Here is a 21219-nt window from a genome sequence, read left to right as displayed (position 1 = left end):
GTCAGTATTGATTGATATAAACTCCACCAGTTTGGCTCTAAACTCTGCATAAAAATCTCTGTTTTGGGGAAGGGAATTATTAAATTGCCACCTTCTAGATCTTTCTCCTAACATATCACAACAGAATTTTGTTATCAGCGCATTGTGATTAGACAGGATTGCTGGTTCTATTGCTATCGTGTGGAACATTGCCTTAAGTTCACTGGAGCACAAAACATAATCAATGCGGGAGTGGGTGAGGTGACGTGGAGAAAAATGTGTAATCCTTGCTAGTAGGATTGTGCATCCTCCATATGTCTGTTAGATGGTGGGATTCCACAAGTGCATTGAACATTTCCGATATGTGATTTTGGGCTTTTGTGTGGCTGACCCCTGATCTATCCTGATTTAAATCTAGTACCACATTCATGTCTCCCCCTATAATTAATGAATATTCATTGAGAGAGAGCAATTCATTGGTTAGGCTGACAAATCTGTAGCAAAGGTAGTAAACTGTTAGCTCTGAGCAAGGTGTGACAAAAACATAAAAAGGAAAATAGATCCCCTAACCCTCTGAGACCGCAGACCCCCTCCCCTATTTGTAAGATGCGTGACCACATCAAACGCAGTTTGCGCAAAACTCCAGCTCAAAACTACACTTCCTGTCTTAAGTCACAGGTTAATTGAAACAGGTCTAGTGAATTCTTATGTTAAACATGAACAATATTATAAACACATTCTAACAATTTCTGGACTAAACTGTGTCAAAAACAGACCAATTTAGTTGGAGCAATAAGCAGACTATGAGCTGAACAGACCGTATCCATCATGTTCTTTCAGTCTAGCTTAACTGTTAACAAACGTAAACTGTAAACTGACCAGCCAGCATTTATCATGTATTTTCAGTCTGGTTAAAGGGATACTTCACAGACTTAGCATTCAGCTTTGTATCAGTAGAAACCCGATAGTATTTCTGAATGACCGTGCCTCCCTCCCTCGTGTCCCCCTGAGACGAGAGATTTCTGCATTTGGGGCCTGGAAAAAATCTTCCGATGACGTAAAATGACGATTTTTGCGTCATTGGAAGATTTTTGGGCCAGAGGCAAAGGACTACAGCCAGTAGTAGGATTCATCTGCGTATGTTTTCAACACGCCCACAGGGGTTGGACTGCCGAGTCTGGCCGAGGTATTCCGAATGAAAACGACTGTCAGCCATCTTGAATCTTCCGCAACAGGCTTTCCGGTTTTCAGCAGAAAACATTTACAACAATTATCTGCATTCAAACTACCGGACGTGTGTACCACCGGGATACATCGGTACAGATCGGAGAATATGGAGGAAACGTTATTATACAGACGCAATACCGGCACACTACGTGAGCTTCGCACCGCGAGACCAGCGGTGTCGCTCAATGCCGCTAGCCGGGCAGGGGACATCCTCATCGGCTAGGTGGAAAGCTAACGATAGCTGTCCACCTGTCCCAGCCATCCTGCTTGCAAGTGTCTGCTCATTAAACAACAAGCTGGACTACATCCTCCTTCAACGAAAATCCCAACGTGAGTTCATTGACTGCTGTGTTTTTGTTGTTGTGGAAACATGCCTGAACAACAGTGTACCGGAACCGGGACTATCCAGCTACCAGGCTGCTCTCGCCGGCCCGTGGAGGTGGGCTGTGTTAAACGGACTGGTGTAGAAATAAAATCCAACTAGCTACTGCTAACTGCTGATGGAGCTTGTGACTGTTAAATGCCGACCATTCGACATTCCACGCTAATTCACGGCTGTGTTTATACTCTGTGTTTAGCTACACAAATGCTAGTATGGCGTAGCTGAACTTTACGGATCCTGCTTGCAAGTGTCGCTGCCATTTAGACCACAAACTGAACTACATCCAACTTCAACGCAAACCCCCAACGTGAGTTCAGAGACTGCCGTGTTTTTGTTGTTGTGGAAACCTGCCTGAATAGTGTACCGGACTGTCCAGCTACCAGGCCTGCTAGCCCTCCGAGCTAGAGATGCTCTGTCGCCAGGTAAAAGAGGTGGGCTGTGTTAACACCGAGTGGCGTAGAAATGTGGTGATTTGTATCCATTTAACTGCTAACTGCTGGTGGAGTTTGTGACTGTTAAATGCCGACCATTCTACATTACACACTAATTCACGGCTGTGTTTGTGCTCGGTGTTTACAGCCCACCAAGTGCTAATGCTAGTATGCGTTAGCTGAACTTTACGGAGCCTATAAACTGTGTGTACTAAATGTAGCCTGTTTTTATATAATGTCGTTTTTATATATGTTAAATGTGTAACACCACTTGAGTCACGATGAAACGTTGTTTCGTGTATATGGTTGAAATGACAATAAAAGACACTTGAGTTGAGTTGAATGCCTCTGTCGGTCTGTCAAGCGGTAGGCGTGGCTTGGGAGTGGACTCAAAGCAACGAAGCAGGTGCATTCTGGGATTTGGTGTTTTTCATCCATATAAGACCAAAACACATTTTCTGGCTTTTCTCGGCCTAGAAGGCACCAATTTCAATTTTTTTTTCACATTTCTACTACATAAGTGACCCAATTTAAAGATATATTCAGCTTTCCAGCGGTGAAATATTCCTTTAAGCGTCCCTTTAAAGCTCGGCTTCAAAACTTGCATACAGTATCCTTAGGATTACCAGCTAGCATTTGTCATGTATTTTCAGTCTGGTTAAGTGTCCCTTTAAAGCTTAGTTACAAAACTGACATAGCGCATCCTCAGGATTCATCATGTTCCCTTTTTTCAGCCCGATTAAGTGTCCACAAAAATATAGATTGTAGACTGAGTAGCCAGCATTCATTAAACTGACCAGCCAGCATTTATCATGTGTTTTCAGTCTGGTTAAGTGTCCCTTTAAAGCTTGGCTTTAAAACTTACATAACGCATCCTCAGGATGGACTGAGTAGCCAGCATTCATCATTCCTTATAGTCTGGTTAGATGTCCCTCCAGGGATTAGCAGGGATTATAACTAACTATTAATTGGATCCGTAGTTAACATTGCTGCCTGGAAGTGAGAAGTCCGTCCCAGTTTTGATAACTATGTTGGTTCTTTTTTAGATGGGAAAGTTTGTACTTATTTGAACTTGGAAGAGGTAAAAGGTAAATCTTTGTATAAAATGATGGCTAAGTGTCTAAATAAGAGTTCGGGGTGACACACCTTGGCAAGGTCATCTGCGCTTGGGAGATGTCGAACCTGTTTGGAGGGTACACTTTATAGCCTAGTAGCAGTCAATGCTTTTCTTTCTTTCTTGTCCTGCCAAAGAAACTGTATAGGGCTGCAGCTGTCAATTATTCTAGTAATCGAGTATTCTACCAAATATTCCATTGATTAATTGAGCAATCAGATAAGACATACTTTTGCTTTATTATATAGCAATAGTAAAGAGAAGGGAAGAAGGGACCGGATACACACTTCTACCCTCAGTCCACTAGGATCCTAATTGAGGACACTGTCTAAGACTGCAACCACGTAGAGCAGTAGTGGTAGTGTGCACATCCCCACCGGTGAGGTGCAGGGCAAAAAGGGGCTGGATACAACTGAAAAGAATGAGATGCCCGCATACATTGAGACTGCAACCCCCCATCACAACCCAATGGGTTTGGTTGTGAATTGAGAGGGAGATAAAGTTGAGGGTGGCACATGCCAGTGCCCAGGGTGAGGAGGGGATATGTGAGTTAGCCTTGCTCTTCGTCATTAATTCTTTCAGTCTTCCACACATTGCTTCCCTCTAGTGGTCATTGTTGGTGATGACACTAAACCACTTTTTCACTGTAATAGAGCTGAATAAGTCAGTCACATGTATAACAATAATAATAATAATAATATAAATTTATACTTTATTAAATCCTGCAAGGCAAATTACAATGTTTTCACTCTGTTTTATTATATCCATTACACACAAGCCTGCATTACACACACATGCTCAGTACCTATACATGCACTAATGGAGAGATGTCAGAGTGAGGGGGCTGCAGCTGTCGATTGGCAGGCGCCCAGAGCAGTTGGGGGTCCGGTGCCTTTCTCAAGAGCACCTTGGCCACCCAACTCCCTACAGACTGAGCTACTGTCACCCCAAATTATGCTGTGTGTCCTTGTTAAGTGCTTTGGCAGTAACAACCTGGATTGACACTTTATTGACTTCATATGCAATATCCTGACCTTGTGTGAGCAGAGCATGCATCATTACCACATCACAGAACGTTCTAAGGTCTTAGATCTAAGCTTTGTTCCGCTTATCCTGACACAAAGCTGCTTCTGATCTGCTTAACATTATGATAATATTGCACTGGGATATATTTGGGAATAAACATGAGCATCTATAGGGATGAGATAGGAATTTAGGTTTGGTTCTGAATCTGGCGCGCTCTTGTTCAGTCAAGGGATTTGGGGGGTTTATGTGGTAATCGGATTGGTGGGCTATAAATGCTGGTTTTTATTCCTGCTCTATTTTATAGACATTGAGAAGTCCAGTGTGAAGAGAGCCACAGCCTGTGCTTCAGCTAATAAAATCTTGGATATAACAGAAAACAACATAGACACAAAAGGAAAAAATAAATGAAGGGGAGTAGAGAAAACCAGCCAAGAGCTGGAAAAGAAGACAATGAGAAGTGTATTTGAAAAAGGAAATGTGGTATATCTGTTGATTAGTTTGTTCATGTCTTACATGGCAGTCACAGAAGGTAGAAGGCAGGTTTGTTGTGCTGTTTTAAAGGGTATTAAGTCTAGCATAATAAAACACTGCCACCAGGTGGGGACTGAAGAGAAGTGCAGTGATTGGCCTTCTAGTGAGTCGGGTATGGCTGTAGCTTGGAGACCTCCCATCTCATTTCTCACATCTCATGCCTGGGCGTGTCCAACGGTAAATTCAGAGGTTCAAAAATATGAAATCGCAAATTATTTTCTAAATGGAGTTAGGGGTTAAGTTAGTGAACATGTTGCAATTAATTGAAAACCGTTTAAACTCTTAAATTAACGATTTTTGTTCTTAAATTAATGATTTTAGCCATAAAAGCCTATAGTTAAGATTTATGCATCTTATTGTTGTTATCCCTGATGTTAAAGTGCTCATATTATGCTAATTTTCACATTCATAATTGTAATTATTGGTTATCATAATTGGTTTACATGGTTTAATTTTCAAAAAAAACACCATAATTTTGTTGTACTGCAGCTCCTCTTTTCACCATGTGTTGAGCTCTGTTTTAGCTACAGAGTGAGGCATCACACTTCTATTCCATCTTTGATGTGAGTAGCACATGCGCAGTAGCTAGGTAAAGACTACTACCCAGTAAGAAGCAGAGTATGAGGGCGTGCCATGCTAGCAGCTAGGCGAGCATTATAATATGTGTTACAAAGTGACGCACGTTCGTCATGCAAGTAAAGGCTGGACTACAAATAGAGCTGTTTGGAGCAGTTTGTGAACAGTGTTTTCTGTTGTAGATGATAAGCTCTTTGGGGTGAACTTTGGGTTTTTCACTTTGTAAACCTATAACGTGCACAAAACAGATGTATAACACAATAAAGGAAAGGGAAAAAGCCAAAAAGCATAATATGAGCACTTTAACGTATATTGTTTGTTTGATGAAACCTGCGATGACTTTACCATTTAAAAAATATATAATTTTAATGCTTTTTGCAAATTCATAACAGTACAACAAAGGACAAGCATAACATGAAAACGTATGCCAGGAGAAAACATAGCTCAACAGTGAAGCCACCCACATATTATATAATACTGAAAATAATACACATTTATAATCATACAATATGAGACCACAGAAGAGTACAATAAAAAAGGTTTTCATGCCTCTCATTAGAAGGGGATCTGATATTAATAAGAGGAGGTTAACCAATATTTTATTATAAATCTTATTTTTCTTCTAGAATTTCTAAAGCTGCATTTATGGATATGAAAGAAAAAAATTATTAATAATTAAATATTGGTTAACCTCTTTCTTTCTGAAATCATAAAAACAAAGTACATTTTTAGAGGTAAAGGGACCATTTAAATCTGCATCAGCATTTAACGTTGACGTTTCTTTAAGCAGTATTACATGAGAGGGTTAAATTTCGAGGTCCGTATATAAGCATCACTAAAGTGTACCCTTGTATGTAATATTGCGATTTCTACAGTACAACAACTTTATACAACAACAGTTACCAACAAAATAAAGGTGATAATCAAACTGTATTCATATTGTGGAGCAATTCACTCCCAAAATAAAAAAAAACAACAGACAGGATTTCTAGTCTATTCCCTGTTAAGTCAGCCAGCCAATTTGTAGAGATCAAATTATTTTATTCATTAGCATGATTGCCGTACTGTGTAGTTCAAAAACATCCTAAACACAATGACATGATAATGACATAGTGGACCAGATGCAAGCTTTTATTTTGAAAAGTAGAAGCTCGGGGATGGCACCAGGCAAGAGGGCATAAGACGGGAGGCTCCAGGCTGCAGCCATACAGTCTTGCTTAGAGTAGAAGGTCGTGAAAGGATGTGATTTTCTTTGTCATCTCTTGTCCCCTCTCTGTTTGGCAGGTCTGTTGGGTATGGTGGCCCACATGATGTTCACCACAGCCTTCCAGCTGACTGTTAGTCTGGGCCCAGAGGACTGGAAACCTCAAACATGGGACTACAGCTGGTCGTACATGTGAGTACACATACAGCATTTTACAATCTGCAGATACAGACAGCAACGATTGTGGTACAAGTGAATAAAGGAATATACTTTGTAACAAGTAAACTTTAATTACATTATTAATTTAAATCTTTAAGGAGCTTAGGCATTAGGAATATTGAGTTGGCTTTGTGCCAATCAACTAAATTTACATGTTTCTTTGTCTTACTTTGGTCAGTGAGTAGAGGAACTGCAGTGGTCAGACAGAAAGAGAGAGAGAGCGAGAGAGAGAGAGCAACCCGTTCTCATTCCGAACTCGTAAAATAAGTACGTTTGGTCAGTGTCCTTCAGCGTCTGATGCGACAAAAAAAGGCACCCTTCGGCGTATTTGTGGAACGTACTGGGGAGAGCCGCAGTTGGATGAGACTTAGCGAGTGGTATGTAAGGGGAAATTGCTGGGTAAGGACGGTGTTTGGGGTGGCGGATGGGTAAAACACCGGACTTTCATTCAGGAGACTCGGGTCCATGCCCCGCGTGTGGCGTTTTGTTTCCCCGTCTCCGGCGTGTGTTTCCCGGCTTTTGAGGCGTCCTTTCCCCGTTGTTTTTCTTTTGTTTCCCCGGTCTATGGCGTTTTCTTTCCCCGTCTCCGGCGTGTGTTTCCCGGCTTTTGAGGCGTCCTTTCCCCGTTGTTTTTCTTTTGTTTCCCCGTCCCGGCGTGTGTTTCCGGCTTTTGGCGTCCTTTCCCCGTTGTTTTTCTTTTGTTTCCCGTCTCGGCGTGTGTTTCCCGGCTTTTGAGCGTCGCCTTTCCCCGTTGTTTTTCTCCTAAACCCAACCTCCGCGATTCCGTTATTGTCGCGCTTCACCCGCGGTGTGTTTCCCGGCTTTTGAGGCGTCCTTTCCCCGTTGTTTTTCTCCTAAACCTAACCTCCGCGATTCCGTTATTGTCGCGCTTCACCCGCGGTGTGTTTCCCTGGTTTTTGAGGCGTCCTTTCCCCGTTGTTTTTCTCCCAAACCTAACCTCTGCGATTCCGTTATTGTCGCGCTTCACCCGCGGTGTGTTTCCCGGCTTTTGAGGCGTCCTTTCCCCGTTGTTTTTCTCCGAAAAAGGGACGGCAATAGTGGCGACCAAGCACGTTTACATGAGACGCTAAAGGAGACTTTTAACGTCAAATAAGAACGAGAAAGGCTCCTGACCGAACGTCCTTATTTTACGAGTTGGGTGTGAGAACGAAAAAGGGACGGCAATAGTGGCGACCAAGCACGTTTACATGAGACGCTAAAGGAGACTTTTAACGTCAAATAAGAACGAGAAAGGCTCCTGACCGAACGTCCTTATTTTACGAGTTGGGTGTGAGAATGTGTTGGAGAGAGAGAGAGAGAGAGACATTAAGGCGTTTTTGTAGAACGTAAAAAACAACAACAGCACAACCAACCCTCTTTTAATGATTGTATTATGTTTAAACAGGAAATTACTAAACACAAATTTGGAAGCACACTAAAATTTCTAAATTAACAACTTCTATAGGTTAATATGGAAGGCCTTCAAAAATAGGCATGTCATTATTTTAGGTTTGTTAACTCCACAGACGCACGTCGGTAAATTAGGGAATGTATTTGCGCTCCCGGGGGCGGTTCAGCGAAAAGAGGAGGCGTGTTCCGGCGCAAACGTTCCCTAGTGCTATTGCAGTTTCAGAAAACATTTCCGCCACTGATCAGGAAAAACCTGGTCTAAAGTCAGTGGCGCTAGTCTAAAGTCAGTAGCGCGTTATTCAGATGCTATTTTAGGGGCGCATGCTTGGCCATAATGTAGCGTGTGCACAACGCGCATACACTTTGCTTCCCTCATCTACAAGGACGCAGCAGTTCCCATTTTTGCAAACCATACATAATTACAAGGGAAAATATTACTGAAAATGCGCTTCAGGTGTTTGGATAGATCAGCAGGCACTTTACAGTACAGTCCTCAAAAAGTCGCAGCATTCTTTGTGGCTTATTGTGTTTTACACAACATTCCATGAATCATGGATGTGTTGATGACATAAATGAGGAAATATTAGAGTGGCAATGCGCGATGTGCTCCTGGTGGAGCGGGTGGACGGAGATGGAGTGGGGGGAGGAGGAAGGGGCACAACAAGAGCAGGTGGTGCGTTTGGAGGCCCACGCTCCATGGCTGCACCAATCCTCTCCAGACTGTGGAGATGCGCCCGAGAGGCCGCAGCAACATCGCCACCCGGTCAAGACGGGCATTTATTACTTTGCTGCATCCCGGACAGCTCCCGCTGGCGTGCGCCAGGCAAATTTGCCGTTATAATAGCAATCCGCCATGGAACAAGCGCGCCTGCTCTGAAAGGGAATGTGAGATGACGCTCTGATTGGTTTATTGCACGTTACGCCCAAACCACACCTAGCTACTTCAGACCAACCCATTTTAGATCCGCCCACAAAGCTACTTGCGTTTCACGTTTGATACTTGCGTTTCAGATCGTTAAAATAGGGCCCTAGTAATTAAACTTAAACAGCTAATGTAAGTCGAAACTGTGCAAGCTTCTCCTGACTATATGGTATATTACCTCTTTAGAATTGATACATTATTCAGGTTTTTGTTTGTTTAGTTTTAAATTTTTTAAAGCTTCCTGTGGACAGGTGTTAAACATTAGCAAGTGAGCTAAAACACCAATGTAACTGTTGTCCATGTCTAATCTAATCTAATCTAATCTAATTTATATTTTTTACAATATAACATGATACATCTGGATTAATAAGTCCAAGTTTGAATGAAGAAAAACAGGGTGTAGTGTGCATGCCCTGATTCTGATCATCAAAGAAAAAGAGTCATTGTGAACTTGTTTTTTATTCTCTTTTTTTGTTAGTGATGCCCTTTCTGTTGTAGGTATCAATACAAATTTTGGCCAATTGCTCAGCTTGCTTGACTGTATTACTAAAAAAAACTCTTTTTAGGCGAGTGATCGGTTGTTCTACTTTTTCATTGTGATTTTTATAACTATTTATTTTTTATGTTTCTTGTTCCTATTTCTCTGTTCCACATGTGGGTATCAGACAGCGTTAATCAGCTCTGCTCTGATTAGTCCAATTTGGGAGTAGATTGACTCTCAATCATGCAGATCACAATCACCTGAGTGATGAATGTGTTTGTGTTCTGCTTTGTGATGGTGATTGAACAAGGCCTGCAAAGATCTCTCTTAGATTCAAATGTTGCACAATTAAAATTGCTGGGAGTTTTTAAAACTATGTGCAGATCTTTTTACCTGATTCTTGCCCTAGTTTAAAAGAAGAGGCTCAAACTTTTTGTTTTATATATCCTTTAGTTTGGCATGGAGCTCCTTCACAGCCTGCATGGCATCCTCTGTTACCACCATCAACCGCTACACCAAAACCATCCTGGAATTCAAGCACAAGCGCAGGAACATTGAGAAGAACCTGAAGATCAAGCAGAACCTGCTGGAACTGGACTCTCCGGAGCAGGTGTGGGACATGTACATCAGCTCAGTGCCAAACACTGCTGAGGAGCTGCTAGATCTGTCATCCAATGGCCGCAAACTCTCCAGCACCTCCATCTTTCTGGACCTCAACGACCTGCCCGACCCACAGGGAGAGGAGTACTGCTAAGAGGAGCAGCGTGTAGCATTTTTAAACATCAGCAGGTCATTGTCATGTTAAATGTAGTACAATAATATAATTGCTGTAAACTAAATGTGACCATAGTTGAGAGCTCTGGTGATTAATTACCCCACAATAAGCTGAACATCACACACATATCACATATAAAGTTAATGTGCCTAACGTGTTAGCAAACAGTTTCAAAATCTTTTTAGCGTTTTTACATGCACACGCTCGAACCAAGCACATGCTCTGCTTGACTCGGTGCCTCAGCCCACGGCAGGGATTTGCATTTTGAATACAACAGAACAAATCCGCTTGGTTGTCTTCAGTGCTGGTGAGTCAGTGCAGACTGTTCTCATGAACCATTTGTACATACAGTATGACTATGAAAAGTAATGCACATGCGAAGTATGTTGAGACCGACCCACCAGCCAGATAATTAAATAATGAACAATTTATTGAAAGTTATTGAGTTATTGAAAAGATAGAAGAAAGGGCTTGACACGTGCCAGATGTCCCAACACTGTACCTCTGCTAAACCAGATTAATAATGGACTAATAATCTTCCATAGTCAAAATCAGAATCCTGTTGTTGTGGTATAGGGTGTGACGAGGAAAGATGCACACCGACAAAGCTCAAGGTAATTACTATACAGAAATAATACCCAATAATGTATGAACATAAAATTATTATTCAGCATTTTAAGTCATATTGTTTCTTTGCAAATGCTCTGTGGCCCAGTATTAGCCATCTCATATTAGAAACCCTCATTCATGCTTTTATCACATTGGACTACTGTAATGAAGTCCTGTCTGGGGTCCCTAGCTAAACCCTAGACAGGCTCCAGTATGTCCCAAACTCTGCCGCCAGGGTCTTCGCCCACACCAAGACCTGGCAGCACATCACCCCAACCCTCATCCACCTTCACTTGCTCCCAATCAAGGCCTGCATCAAATATAAAATCCTCCTCACCTACAAATCTCTTCATGCCCTGGCCCCACAGTACCTCTCTGACCTCCTCCATCCATACACACCACCCCGAAACCAGTGGTCCTCAGATGCTGGCCTGCTCTCTATTCCCCCACATCATCCCCACTCTGTACATTCAGAGACAGAGCCTTTAGTGTTGCAGCCCCATCCCTCTGGAACACTCTTCCTGCAGATATCCGAAATGCTCCATCCCTGGACATTTAAAAAAAAACTACTCAAACACCACCTGTTCACCACAGCCTACAACTTCCCTTAGCTAAACTTAATCACATTAATTTCTGTAAAGTGTCCTTGGGTTTCAAAAAAAAGTGCTATATAAATAAAATGTATTATTATTATTATTATTATTATTATTATCTGCCACAGGGTTGAGAATTAAGATTTTAAGGGCCCTACTAGCATACATTTTTGTTATATTTACATAAAATTAGACCTTTTTATAATGATCAAATTGTATAACCATAAGCCCACTGCTTAGGCATTATTAAAACCAGGCAAAAAGAAAGAAATCTTAACCTCCGTGTTTGTAAAGTCTTTCCTTTAACTTTCCTTTAACTTGCTCCATCATTTACAGTTACCATAAACTTTTGTTCCAGCTGTTGCAAAGCAAATTCCTCACCAAAGCCAGTCACATTAAGTGTAAATTGCAGGACAAATTTTTGCAGTCTGTTCAGCAGTGTTCCCAGTTGTCAATGTCTCAGAATTAATGTAGTGATAATGTATTGATGCTTAAATGTTACATGTAGGACCTTTTACGGACCAGTACACACCATATCTTTTAACCATCACATCGACTCTACAATTGTGTTAATAGGTGTAACCTTACAGTATACCTCCACCCAAGCACTCAGCTCACTAAGCTATACATATACATGTGGCTGGACAGCCCAGTAATAGGGAGCTCCACATATTGATTCTAACATGGTACACATATTGTATGTTGGAGTGATAATACACTGCCTCCCACCCATTATGTGAACCAAATGAAGCTCAGTGTGAATTCTTTCAGGAAGACTTCTAAGCTTCATATACCTCTCTTTCCTAAACTGATCAGCTGACTCGGGGCGTTCACTTTTCAGTGGAACCAAACAGAATTGGCCATGAATTCCAAGAGCCAATCACAGCACATCTCTACTCCCTTATAAAATATTATTTACAGAGCGATGAAGTCTAATTGCCAAAGACTCAATACAGTAGAACCTTGTGCATATGTGACAAATTAACCTTTTGCATTATTTGCAACAAAGTCTCTCCTGATTTAAATAGCATTAGGTAGCTTAAAACACAACCTCATCAGGTGTTAAAGGCAGGGTTGGTAACTATTTCCAAAATACACTTTTTTTATAAATTATTTGAAACAGCAATAAATAACTTATGGGCTCTGAAAAAGGAGTGAAAAAGATCCGTTATCTGTAGCTGCTGTAATCCTGTAAAAAACAATCACTGCCATGCGGTCCTCTTGGAAAGAACCAATGAAATGCCCCCATGCGTGTCCCTCCCGTCTACAAGCCTGAGCTCATAGGCCGTTGTCGCCATAGTTACGCAAGTCTACTGTAGAATGGAGGAGAAAACTCAGATAGATATTGCTGTCCTTTCTCCACTCTGCTTTGAAGCAGCGACGCTGTGGTCCTCGTGCATGTCTGTGTTTGGGACAGGAAGCAGGGGGAGGGTTTAGACGGAGCCCTAAGGAGATGCTACTTTCAAATAGAAATACTAGCCTTTCATCATTAGCAACCCTGCCTTTAATCCCAGTTACAGTATTTACAGAGTATTTGTCTCACCATGGAAGGAGGGAAGTTACAGAAGGTGAACCTGAGGAGTGTAGTGGAGCGTAGGTGAGTGTGGGTGAAGGATGCCTATAGACCATGCTGAGTGCCTTTACTTAAAGCAGCATGCCTCTGATCAAACAGCATGCTCTGTGCTCACCACATTTTAACGAGGGTGATGCTGTTTTTTCCCTCTAATAACTGCTTTGGAGGAAACATGTAGCTGTCCGTTGTTAGAATATATTTGTGAGAGTAAGCTAACAGGATTGTAAAGTTCATGATTTTGACCTTGTTGTCTCGTTTCCCTGGGTTTTGAGAGGCCATCTAGTTCTTCAGTGATTTGACATTACAAAAGTAGGGTGAGATAATGCCTGAAATGAAAAAGTCTTCTCTGATCAAGGGGGGAACAGGCAACAAGGTCAGTGTTTTGTAAGCGCGTGATATGTGACACAAAGTATAGTGGAATGACCTGACTCTTGGAGAACTCCGTAAGTTTGAAGGAGATTAAAAAAATTATTTGTTTTTTTTTTTTTTTGGGAATGAGAAGTCGAGGTCATTCGTTTATACAATGTGATACATATCGTTAGACGGATGAAGCAGAGAGAGGGAATAAAAAGTAAAGGTTCTGGGTTAGCCGGCATCAGATGCTGGGGGAATCTTTGTCTGTCTGCTAGGTTTTAGCGATAGGCTGTTTTGTCTTTAAGTAATCTGATCCGTATGCATACGCTTTTGTATTTTGCAATATCATTCACTAAAGCTTGTTATTAACTTTAACTGGACGAATCTTGAGTCTTAATTTGAATCCTGAGTCTTTTCCTCTGATCTACCAGTAAACGAACACTATTCAGTGACCATAGAATTGGAGTCAGATTAAGTCTAGCCTTTTTAGGGCCAGACCGGTCATCGGTCACATTTTAGAATAAAATCTTACATGGTGACCCCGACGTGATGGATAGATCGGATCATCGGCTTCTTGGAGCTATTCAGACTTTTTTGGCAGCCTCCACTACTCAGACTCTCGCCTCTCCAGGTCCAAACGGTACCGAAACGACTAACAGGTGAGAGAATTACCTATTGCTTGATATAGCTAAAAATTCTCATATTTGGCCCTCACACTAAATTTTTTTGGACCTGGGTGAGTGTGTATCATCTGAGCATTTCAAATTTAGCAAGAAAACATGTCTGGTGACTGATATTGCAATACTGATACCTCTATTGACTGTGATCATGTTGGATAGGGTTTGTTATTGGGCACTGTGAGCATGTGTGCCAAATCCTAGTTGTTGTGGTCATACATTCCGGGTAAAATAACTGTGATCATGTATGGCTAATCCTAGTTGTTGTGATCATACATTCTGGGTAAGATAACTGTGATCATGTATGGTAAATCCTAGTTGTTGTGATCATACATTCTGGGTAAGATAAGTCACTGTGATCATGTGTGGTAGATCCTAGGTGTTGTGACCATACACTTTGAGTGAAATAAGTGAATTGTTTTGCCGTTGTGGTCATATGGCTGAATCTATAATTGCCGTGATACGTGAATATGGATAATGTTGTTTTGCGTTATCATATCATATCTGTAATTGCCGTGATAACTTGTAGTTATACGTAATAGTTGTTTTGCCGTTGTGATCATATGGCTGGATCTATAATTGCCGTGATCGTGTAGTTATACGTAATAGCTGTTTTGCCGTTGTGATCATATGGCTGGATCTATAATTGCAGCCGTGATCGTGTAGTTATACGTAATAGCTATTACAGGAACCGTGATCGAGCTTCCTGATCCGATTGATACTGTCCGTTGTGATCATATGGCTGGATCTATAATTGCCGTGATCGTGTAATTATACGGAATAGCTATTACAGGAACCGTGATCGAGCTTCCTGATCCAATTGATACTGTCTTCTTTTGTATTTTTATTGTGACTGCTGTTATCACTGTTGTGCCTGGTGTTTGAGACATTGTGCGAGAGCATTCAGTTTCCTTTTTTCCTCTGCAAAGTGCATGAACACATTTGTGAACACGCAGTTAGGACTCAGATTGACTTGTACGAGTGTAAAATTAATTATAAACGGAGCTCTGGGCACTCCTGTCTCTACACCTGGGTGCTAACGCCTTTTCTGGTGGCAGTGTGTTGGTTTGTAGTTGTTTGCTGTGCTTTGTGTAACATCTGGCGCTGGTTGTTGGTTTTGCTTGTTCTTGTGTGTCATTTATATAGTCTGTTTTGCTTGTATGGTATCTGATTGTTTTACATGTGCTGTTTGCGTGGGTTACGGTGCTTTGTTTGTCTTGGTTTTGTTTTTGTGTTGGCGTTTTTGGTTGGGGTTAACGGTGCTTATTAATTAAATAACATATAAGGAGCCCCTACCGAGGTTATATTTACTGATTGTCGCGTTAATATAATAGTGTGTCTGTCTTGCTCCTGCCGCGCTCTGACTGTGGATCAAATTTCCCGCTGAGCTTCCGAACAGGGGCGTGGCCTGTCTGTGTCTGTCCTGCTGTAGCACCTCTGCTCCTGCTCTCAGCACACACACACCCCCTTTCTTACGCTCGGCTCCTGTTGTGCTGTAATGATTTGCCTTCTACCCGTTTTTACCACTCTTTACTATACTACAATATCTCTGATATACTTCAGGGAACACACGTTTGTGGTAGACCTGACTTATTCAGTTTATTACTGATATACCTGTAATCTCATAATAATAACAATAGTAATTAGAATAGACTTTATCTGTACTGCATTTTGCATTTAAAACTAATCTCAAAGTGCTACGGTTCATACTAGAATATACCTGTTTGGTTATATTAAAGAGGGAGAAGAACAGAGTGGACTAGCTTTGACAGGTGGGGAGGAGCTGTCTGCACGTAGCGCTGCAGCAGTAAGGAGGAACCCTGCGGGGCCTTCTGTCTCGAGCTGCTCCTCGCACCACCGAACATAACAGCTTTAACTGTAACACACACGATCATTTTTTTAATAACTTGAATTGGCAAAAATAAATTCAATTCAATTTTATTTATCAAATCATAAGTATCAAATCATAACAAAACTTATCTCAAGACACTTGAGATTGAGACATGTTGACCGCACTCATTTTAAATGCAGAAACTCCTGAGCAACAGGATGAGTTACTGCAAAAACTTAAAGCACTAAAAATACATATTCAGGCCCTACTAGTGGAGTCTTAGAAGCAACCTCTCTCTCAGCAGCAGGCTCCCCAAATCCATCAGCCCCCATTTTACGGGCCTCCAGCTCAATATGCTTATCAGACTCCTCAGGGTCAGTTGTGCGGGCGTGGTGGAGGAAGAGGCAGATCACGTGGTGGAAATCAGAGGCGGCCACAAAACCAGGCCCAGCGTTTGTGTTATACGTGTGGCAAACCGGGACACTTCAGCAGGAACTGTTACAGTAACAGGCAGTTTGCACAAGGATTGGTGCAGCAGGGCGTTTATTACCCCCCCGGACCAGCAGGACCCAAGTTGCCAAAACCAACAGGCTCCACAATGGCCTCAACCCTAATGAGGCTGCCCAATAAACCCTGCGGCCCCACAAATAGGTCTTGGAAGTCCGAAGTTGACATATCAAATTCTTAGTGCTCCTGTAGATATGCTGGTTGGCTGCGGTGCCAGTGTCGTTCGCAATAGACTTACATATCAACAGTTACTCTTCACTCAGAATTCAAATTGACCATTGACCTACTTTTTGCCTTTCCTCTGACTTATATATGTGACAGTTTTCCTATTAATGACGGAAAATATGCCTTCCCATAATGCCATTAACTGATGGAAATTGTGATATTAAATTGCAATAACTCGTGAAACGCACATTTCGTTAAAAGTTATAAGGTTAACTTCAACAATCACTTTCCTACCTGAAAACAGTACTTATCCGTGTTTACTTTCGGTATGCTTTTTGTCTGTCCCTGTTGGGCCAGATGAAAAAGGGGGAGGTAGATTTTAAGTTTAGAAACATTAAGAAACATTTTGAGTTCCCCCTCCCTGGCCTCACAGTGGTTTGGTCCACTGTCTGCTGCACGTTAGGATCTGCCCTCGATAGTGACAGACATGTAGTAAGTAGGTGGTTCAAGGCTATTTTATTCACATTAGATGAAGATAACTCTCTTCTCAAATAGTAATTAATAAATTACTCATGAAAAGTCAAATAAAAGTTTATGTTAGTATAATATAATGTCACGTTAGTTCATGCTTTACCAGTGGCGCACAAATTTACATTATGATCAGCTAATTTAACAATTGTATAAAAGCATTGTATTTCTTTTATATGGAGACACTTTTCCAAAATAAGACATTATGTTTTAAGGTATGTTTGTGGCTTGATTATAAACTTCAACATAAATATATGGTTTTAAAGAAGAATATTTTGGTAAATTTAGTCAGCTTTTTCATTGAGTCAAGAGAAAAACTGAAAAGAAGGATAATGGTACAGTCTCCATGCTACACTAATGGTAGTATTAGAATTTTCCTCTGTGGACACATGTCCCCTACCAGTATAGTTGTGGCTGTATTATTTGTGTCCCCTTAAAAATTGCTCTTCGGAAATGTTATGTATTGTCCCCATTATTGATTATAAGTCTCCAACCATTTTTCTTCAAAAAATAATGTTTGTTAACCTTTCCAAAATTGAATCCATTTTTTCTTTGTGTCAACTGATGTCTGGCTAGCCTCATTACCAGAACAGGACTGGCTCTCCTAATATTCTTGTCTGCGCAAAGACATGAGATCAGTAACAACTAGATTACTAACTGTGGCAGACAATAGTGATGTGTTGGGACTACAATCTACCTCAGGAGGGTAACCACTTATATGAAATTAAAAATGCTATATCACAAGCACCATAACCTAGAAACTTTAAGACAACTAAGGTTACTTTTGTATACATCACTAATTTAAGATTTCAAAGCCAAAAAAACAGTCAGTATCAGGATTTTGTAAACATGTTCAGATATTTTTGTAATCTGATATATTCTACTAAAACAGACAAATTAGGATTTTCCCTGTGTACACAAAATATATGAAATATGGTGTTTTATTATTTGAACTGTCCTGCTGAACAGATTACTTGTTTGAAACACTTATTTGTTTGATTTAACCATTTTGATCATTTTTTTTTTTTTTTTCTCGAAAATATGAGCACTTTTATGCATTACTATTTTTGTTTATTTTTTCCTCAACTTTTGGGGCATGATATCTTTATGAAAATACATATATATCTATATATTTTACTTAGCTTTTATTTGTTTTGCATATTGCTGGTGTCAGTTCGTTGTTTGCAATTTTATTTTAGTACTTCCTTACGCAAATGGTTTGACTCCTACTTCCACTCTGCTTATCTGCATTTTCTTATTCTGTTGCCTAAGATCGATTACAGTGAAATTTGTTCTTCACTGTTGTCAGATCAGACGTAGATTAGCTGTTTGTTCACATAGCATGAAAGAACTCCTTTCTTTACCAAACGCTCTGAAGACACTCACACAACACAGACACGAAGCAGTTTCCCCCCCACAAACCTATTATTGTGGAGTAGTCAAAACTGTTCCAAGTTGATAAATTATCTACTACATGACGGGGATCAATATAGTTGCTGTGTCTTGTACAGTCTCACGGTTCTGACAGTTTCACTCAGACTCCTCCCTGTTGTGGCTCTATCTGTCTCGGCTGTGTTGAGGTTCGCATGGTTTTGAAACTGATATCTTATATATATACCTGCACCTCACAATGTCTACTTCATTCCGTACTCTTTTCTTGTTGCTTATAGCTCTGAGTTGAACTTAGGTCTGGAAAAGAGGGTTTTAAGTTCCAGGACACAACGGCTGTCTCGTACATGGTTATTATCAGGACCTAATTGAGGGTTTAGCTTGCTTTTATTTAGTTTTATTTTTAGGATGGGGCACGTGTGTCAAATTCAAGGCCAGCGGGCTAAATAGATTTTTATCCGACCCGCATATCACTTTTGGTTTACAATAAATTTTGGCCCACCTGATTTTTGTTGCTTTTTGTATTTTGTTGATTTTTTTTTCAGACTTTTGGCCACTTTCTTCTATAATGGCTAACATTTTTGCTGACTTTTAACTATATGTAAGGAGACTATACAAGTTTTTAAAGTTTTTTGATTACATAAAAGTTTGTCCATAACCTACATGTCTGGCCCTTGATGTGGTTCTCATTTTCCAGTGTAGTCCTTAGTGACCTTGTGTTTAACACCCCTGGTCTACAGTTTAAGTTGTGTGCTGCTCGTTGTCTTCCCGGTGCAGTGGCTCAAATTTCAAGGTTAGCTACAAACGGGGTGTGGTTTCTTAGTGAGCCCTCTGGGAACAGTCAGGGTGGGGCTTCCCAGCTGCACAGACACACACACACATGCTCACATTTGACAGTCAAACATAAATTGTGCTCCTGTTGCTCACATTTAGCAATACTGTTAATACACTGAGGTATATTTTTTATTTGATTTATATGATTGTTACTTTCTGTCTACTGCCACTACCTCTAGGGAACATTTTAATTCATGATGATTTTATCAACGCCAGACAGCACTATTACTTTCTGTTGCGACCCAAATTATATATGAAATACACCTGTTGTCTTCGTCATTTTTTAAGCCCTTTATCCTGAAAGGGAGATGGGACACTGCCCCCCTGCTATATCTAGTGTGAATGCATTTGCATATTACTGGACCTATGTGTGGGGCGTACTAACACCCTGATATTTACCTATCTAGTGCATGGAATAACAAGTTATTACTATATCCTAAAGACTGTTTTGTGATTCTACAAATCATGTTTTAATGCTAAACATGCATGTGCCATGGTGAATTCTTAAGATTTACTGTATCTGTGGACGGCTACTTTAGAGACTACCTTCCCTGGAGGCCAGTGAGCAGTGGGGATTTATATTTGCTAATAATAATATACTGGACTCATGTTAACACTTTAATTTTGAAAAAAAAAAAAAAAAAAAGTAGAAAACTTTCAAACTAATTCAGGACCCCTTGCATTGACTCTGAGGACCTCCGAGGGGCCACTTACCCCATATTGAAGATCCCTGGAATAGACAACATGTTTTTGTTTGATTCATCTGAGTTCATTGGTTGAGATTGTAATTTAAGCCAATTCAGGTAGCTATGAGATTTCGTTTTAAATAGCTGTTCTATTGGACTCTGCTGAGTTTGTCAGTTACACTACACTACAGACTTTGTTTTATTTGGACTCGCTATATGACACATTTTTATATAATTTTTTTTTTACACTTTTTTACACCATTTTTGCAAAACATTTATCTCTGGGGATTTGTTCTCTTTTTCGGTATAATTTATTTCACTTCTGTTATTTTATACAGCTTTTGCTGTTGTAACAAGGGAGGGTGTTTAAGATAAATAATAATAATAAAAAGAAAAGATGAAAAAAAAAAAAAAAGAAACATTAACCATTATTTTGATTTGTTATTGAGTCATGAGTTTTCATGCCTCAAAAGAGGGATAGCATACCAAATACCAAATTTAAGTAAAGTGTTTTAATAAATAACGTGTTATTTTGGATTTTTGGATATTTTGGATTTTTATTTTTTGTTTTTTGGATTAAAAAAAAAAAAAAAGTTCACATTTGTTTTTACCAATTATTTTTGTTTGTTTTCATCGATATCGCTGAAAATTCTGTTTGCTTGTTTGTTTTATGGCTAAAAATTCTGTTTTGTTCTGTTTGACTTAACATCAGGAACCCGGTGGCTATATGTGCTCCTTGAAGTGATAAAGCGAAATATATGGTCCATCCCTATGTGGAATCATATCAAGTCCTACTCCCTACTGCTACCACTTTGAAATCACTGAAAGGACCACCTGGATTCACCTTCATCAAACTGTAATAAGGTATTTGGGTTGTCTGGGGGAGACAGAGCGGGCTGAGGAGTCTAGTCTCACTGATCCGAAGTGGGAGAGGGGAGTCTGGGCTACAAAGGGGGTCTTTTAGACTAGAAAATTGTTATTAGTGGACCGTCTCAAACCCAGTGAAGAGAATATATATGTATAAATATATACGTATGTCTATATATATAGATTGCATCCCTCAACCATATTAGAGGAGAAAGTGAACTGGACTCATCAGTAAGGGGTCTTTAACCAGAAGCCCAACCAAAAATGGACCGCAGACGCCCGTGGCATCCTTTTAGGCTTTCGGGACTGTGCGGTCTCAGGGGAACGAT

The 21219-nt window shown here is 40.5% G+C and overlaps 1 protein-coding gene across 1 annotated transcript in view; it reads left to right on the top strand.

Moving 5' to 3' along the window:
* Window positions 1-11486, top strand: part of LOC120550662 (germ cell-specific gene 1-like protein) — a 28323-nt gene extending 16837 nt beyond the window's left edge. The window contains exons 4-5 of the mRNA XM_039787309.1: window positions 6551-6662; window positions 9956-11486. Of these exons, the coding sequence (XP_039643243.1) occupies window positions 6551-6662; window positions 9956-10256 (413 nt within the window). The 3' untranslated portion in view covers window positions 10257-11486. The remainder of the gene's footprint in view (window positions 1-6550; window positions 6663-9955) is intronic.
* The last annotated feature ends 9733 nt before the right edge of the window (window positions 11487-21219 follow it).

Source organism: Perca fluviatilis, chromosome 21 (assembly GCF_010015445.1).
Source record: "Perca fluviatilis chromosome 21, GENO_Pfluv_1.0, whole genome shotgun sequence".
Taxonomy (NCBI): domain Eukaryota; kingdom Metazoa; phylum Chordata; class Actinopteri; order Perciformes; family Percidae; genus Perca; species Perca fluviatilis.
Note: the sequence above shows the minus strand (reverse complement) of the source record. Positions and strands in the feature narration are given on the sequence as shown.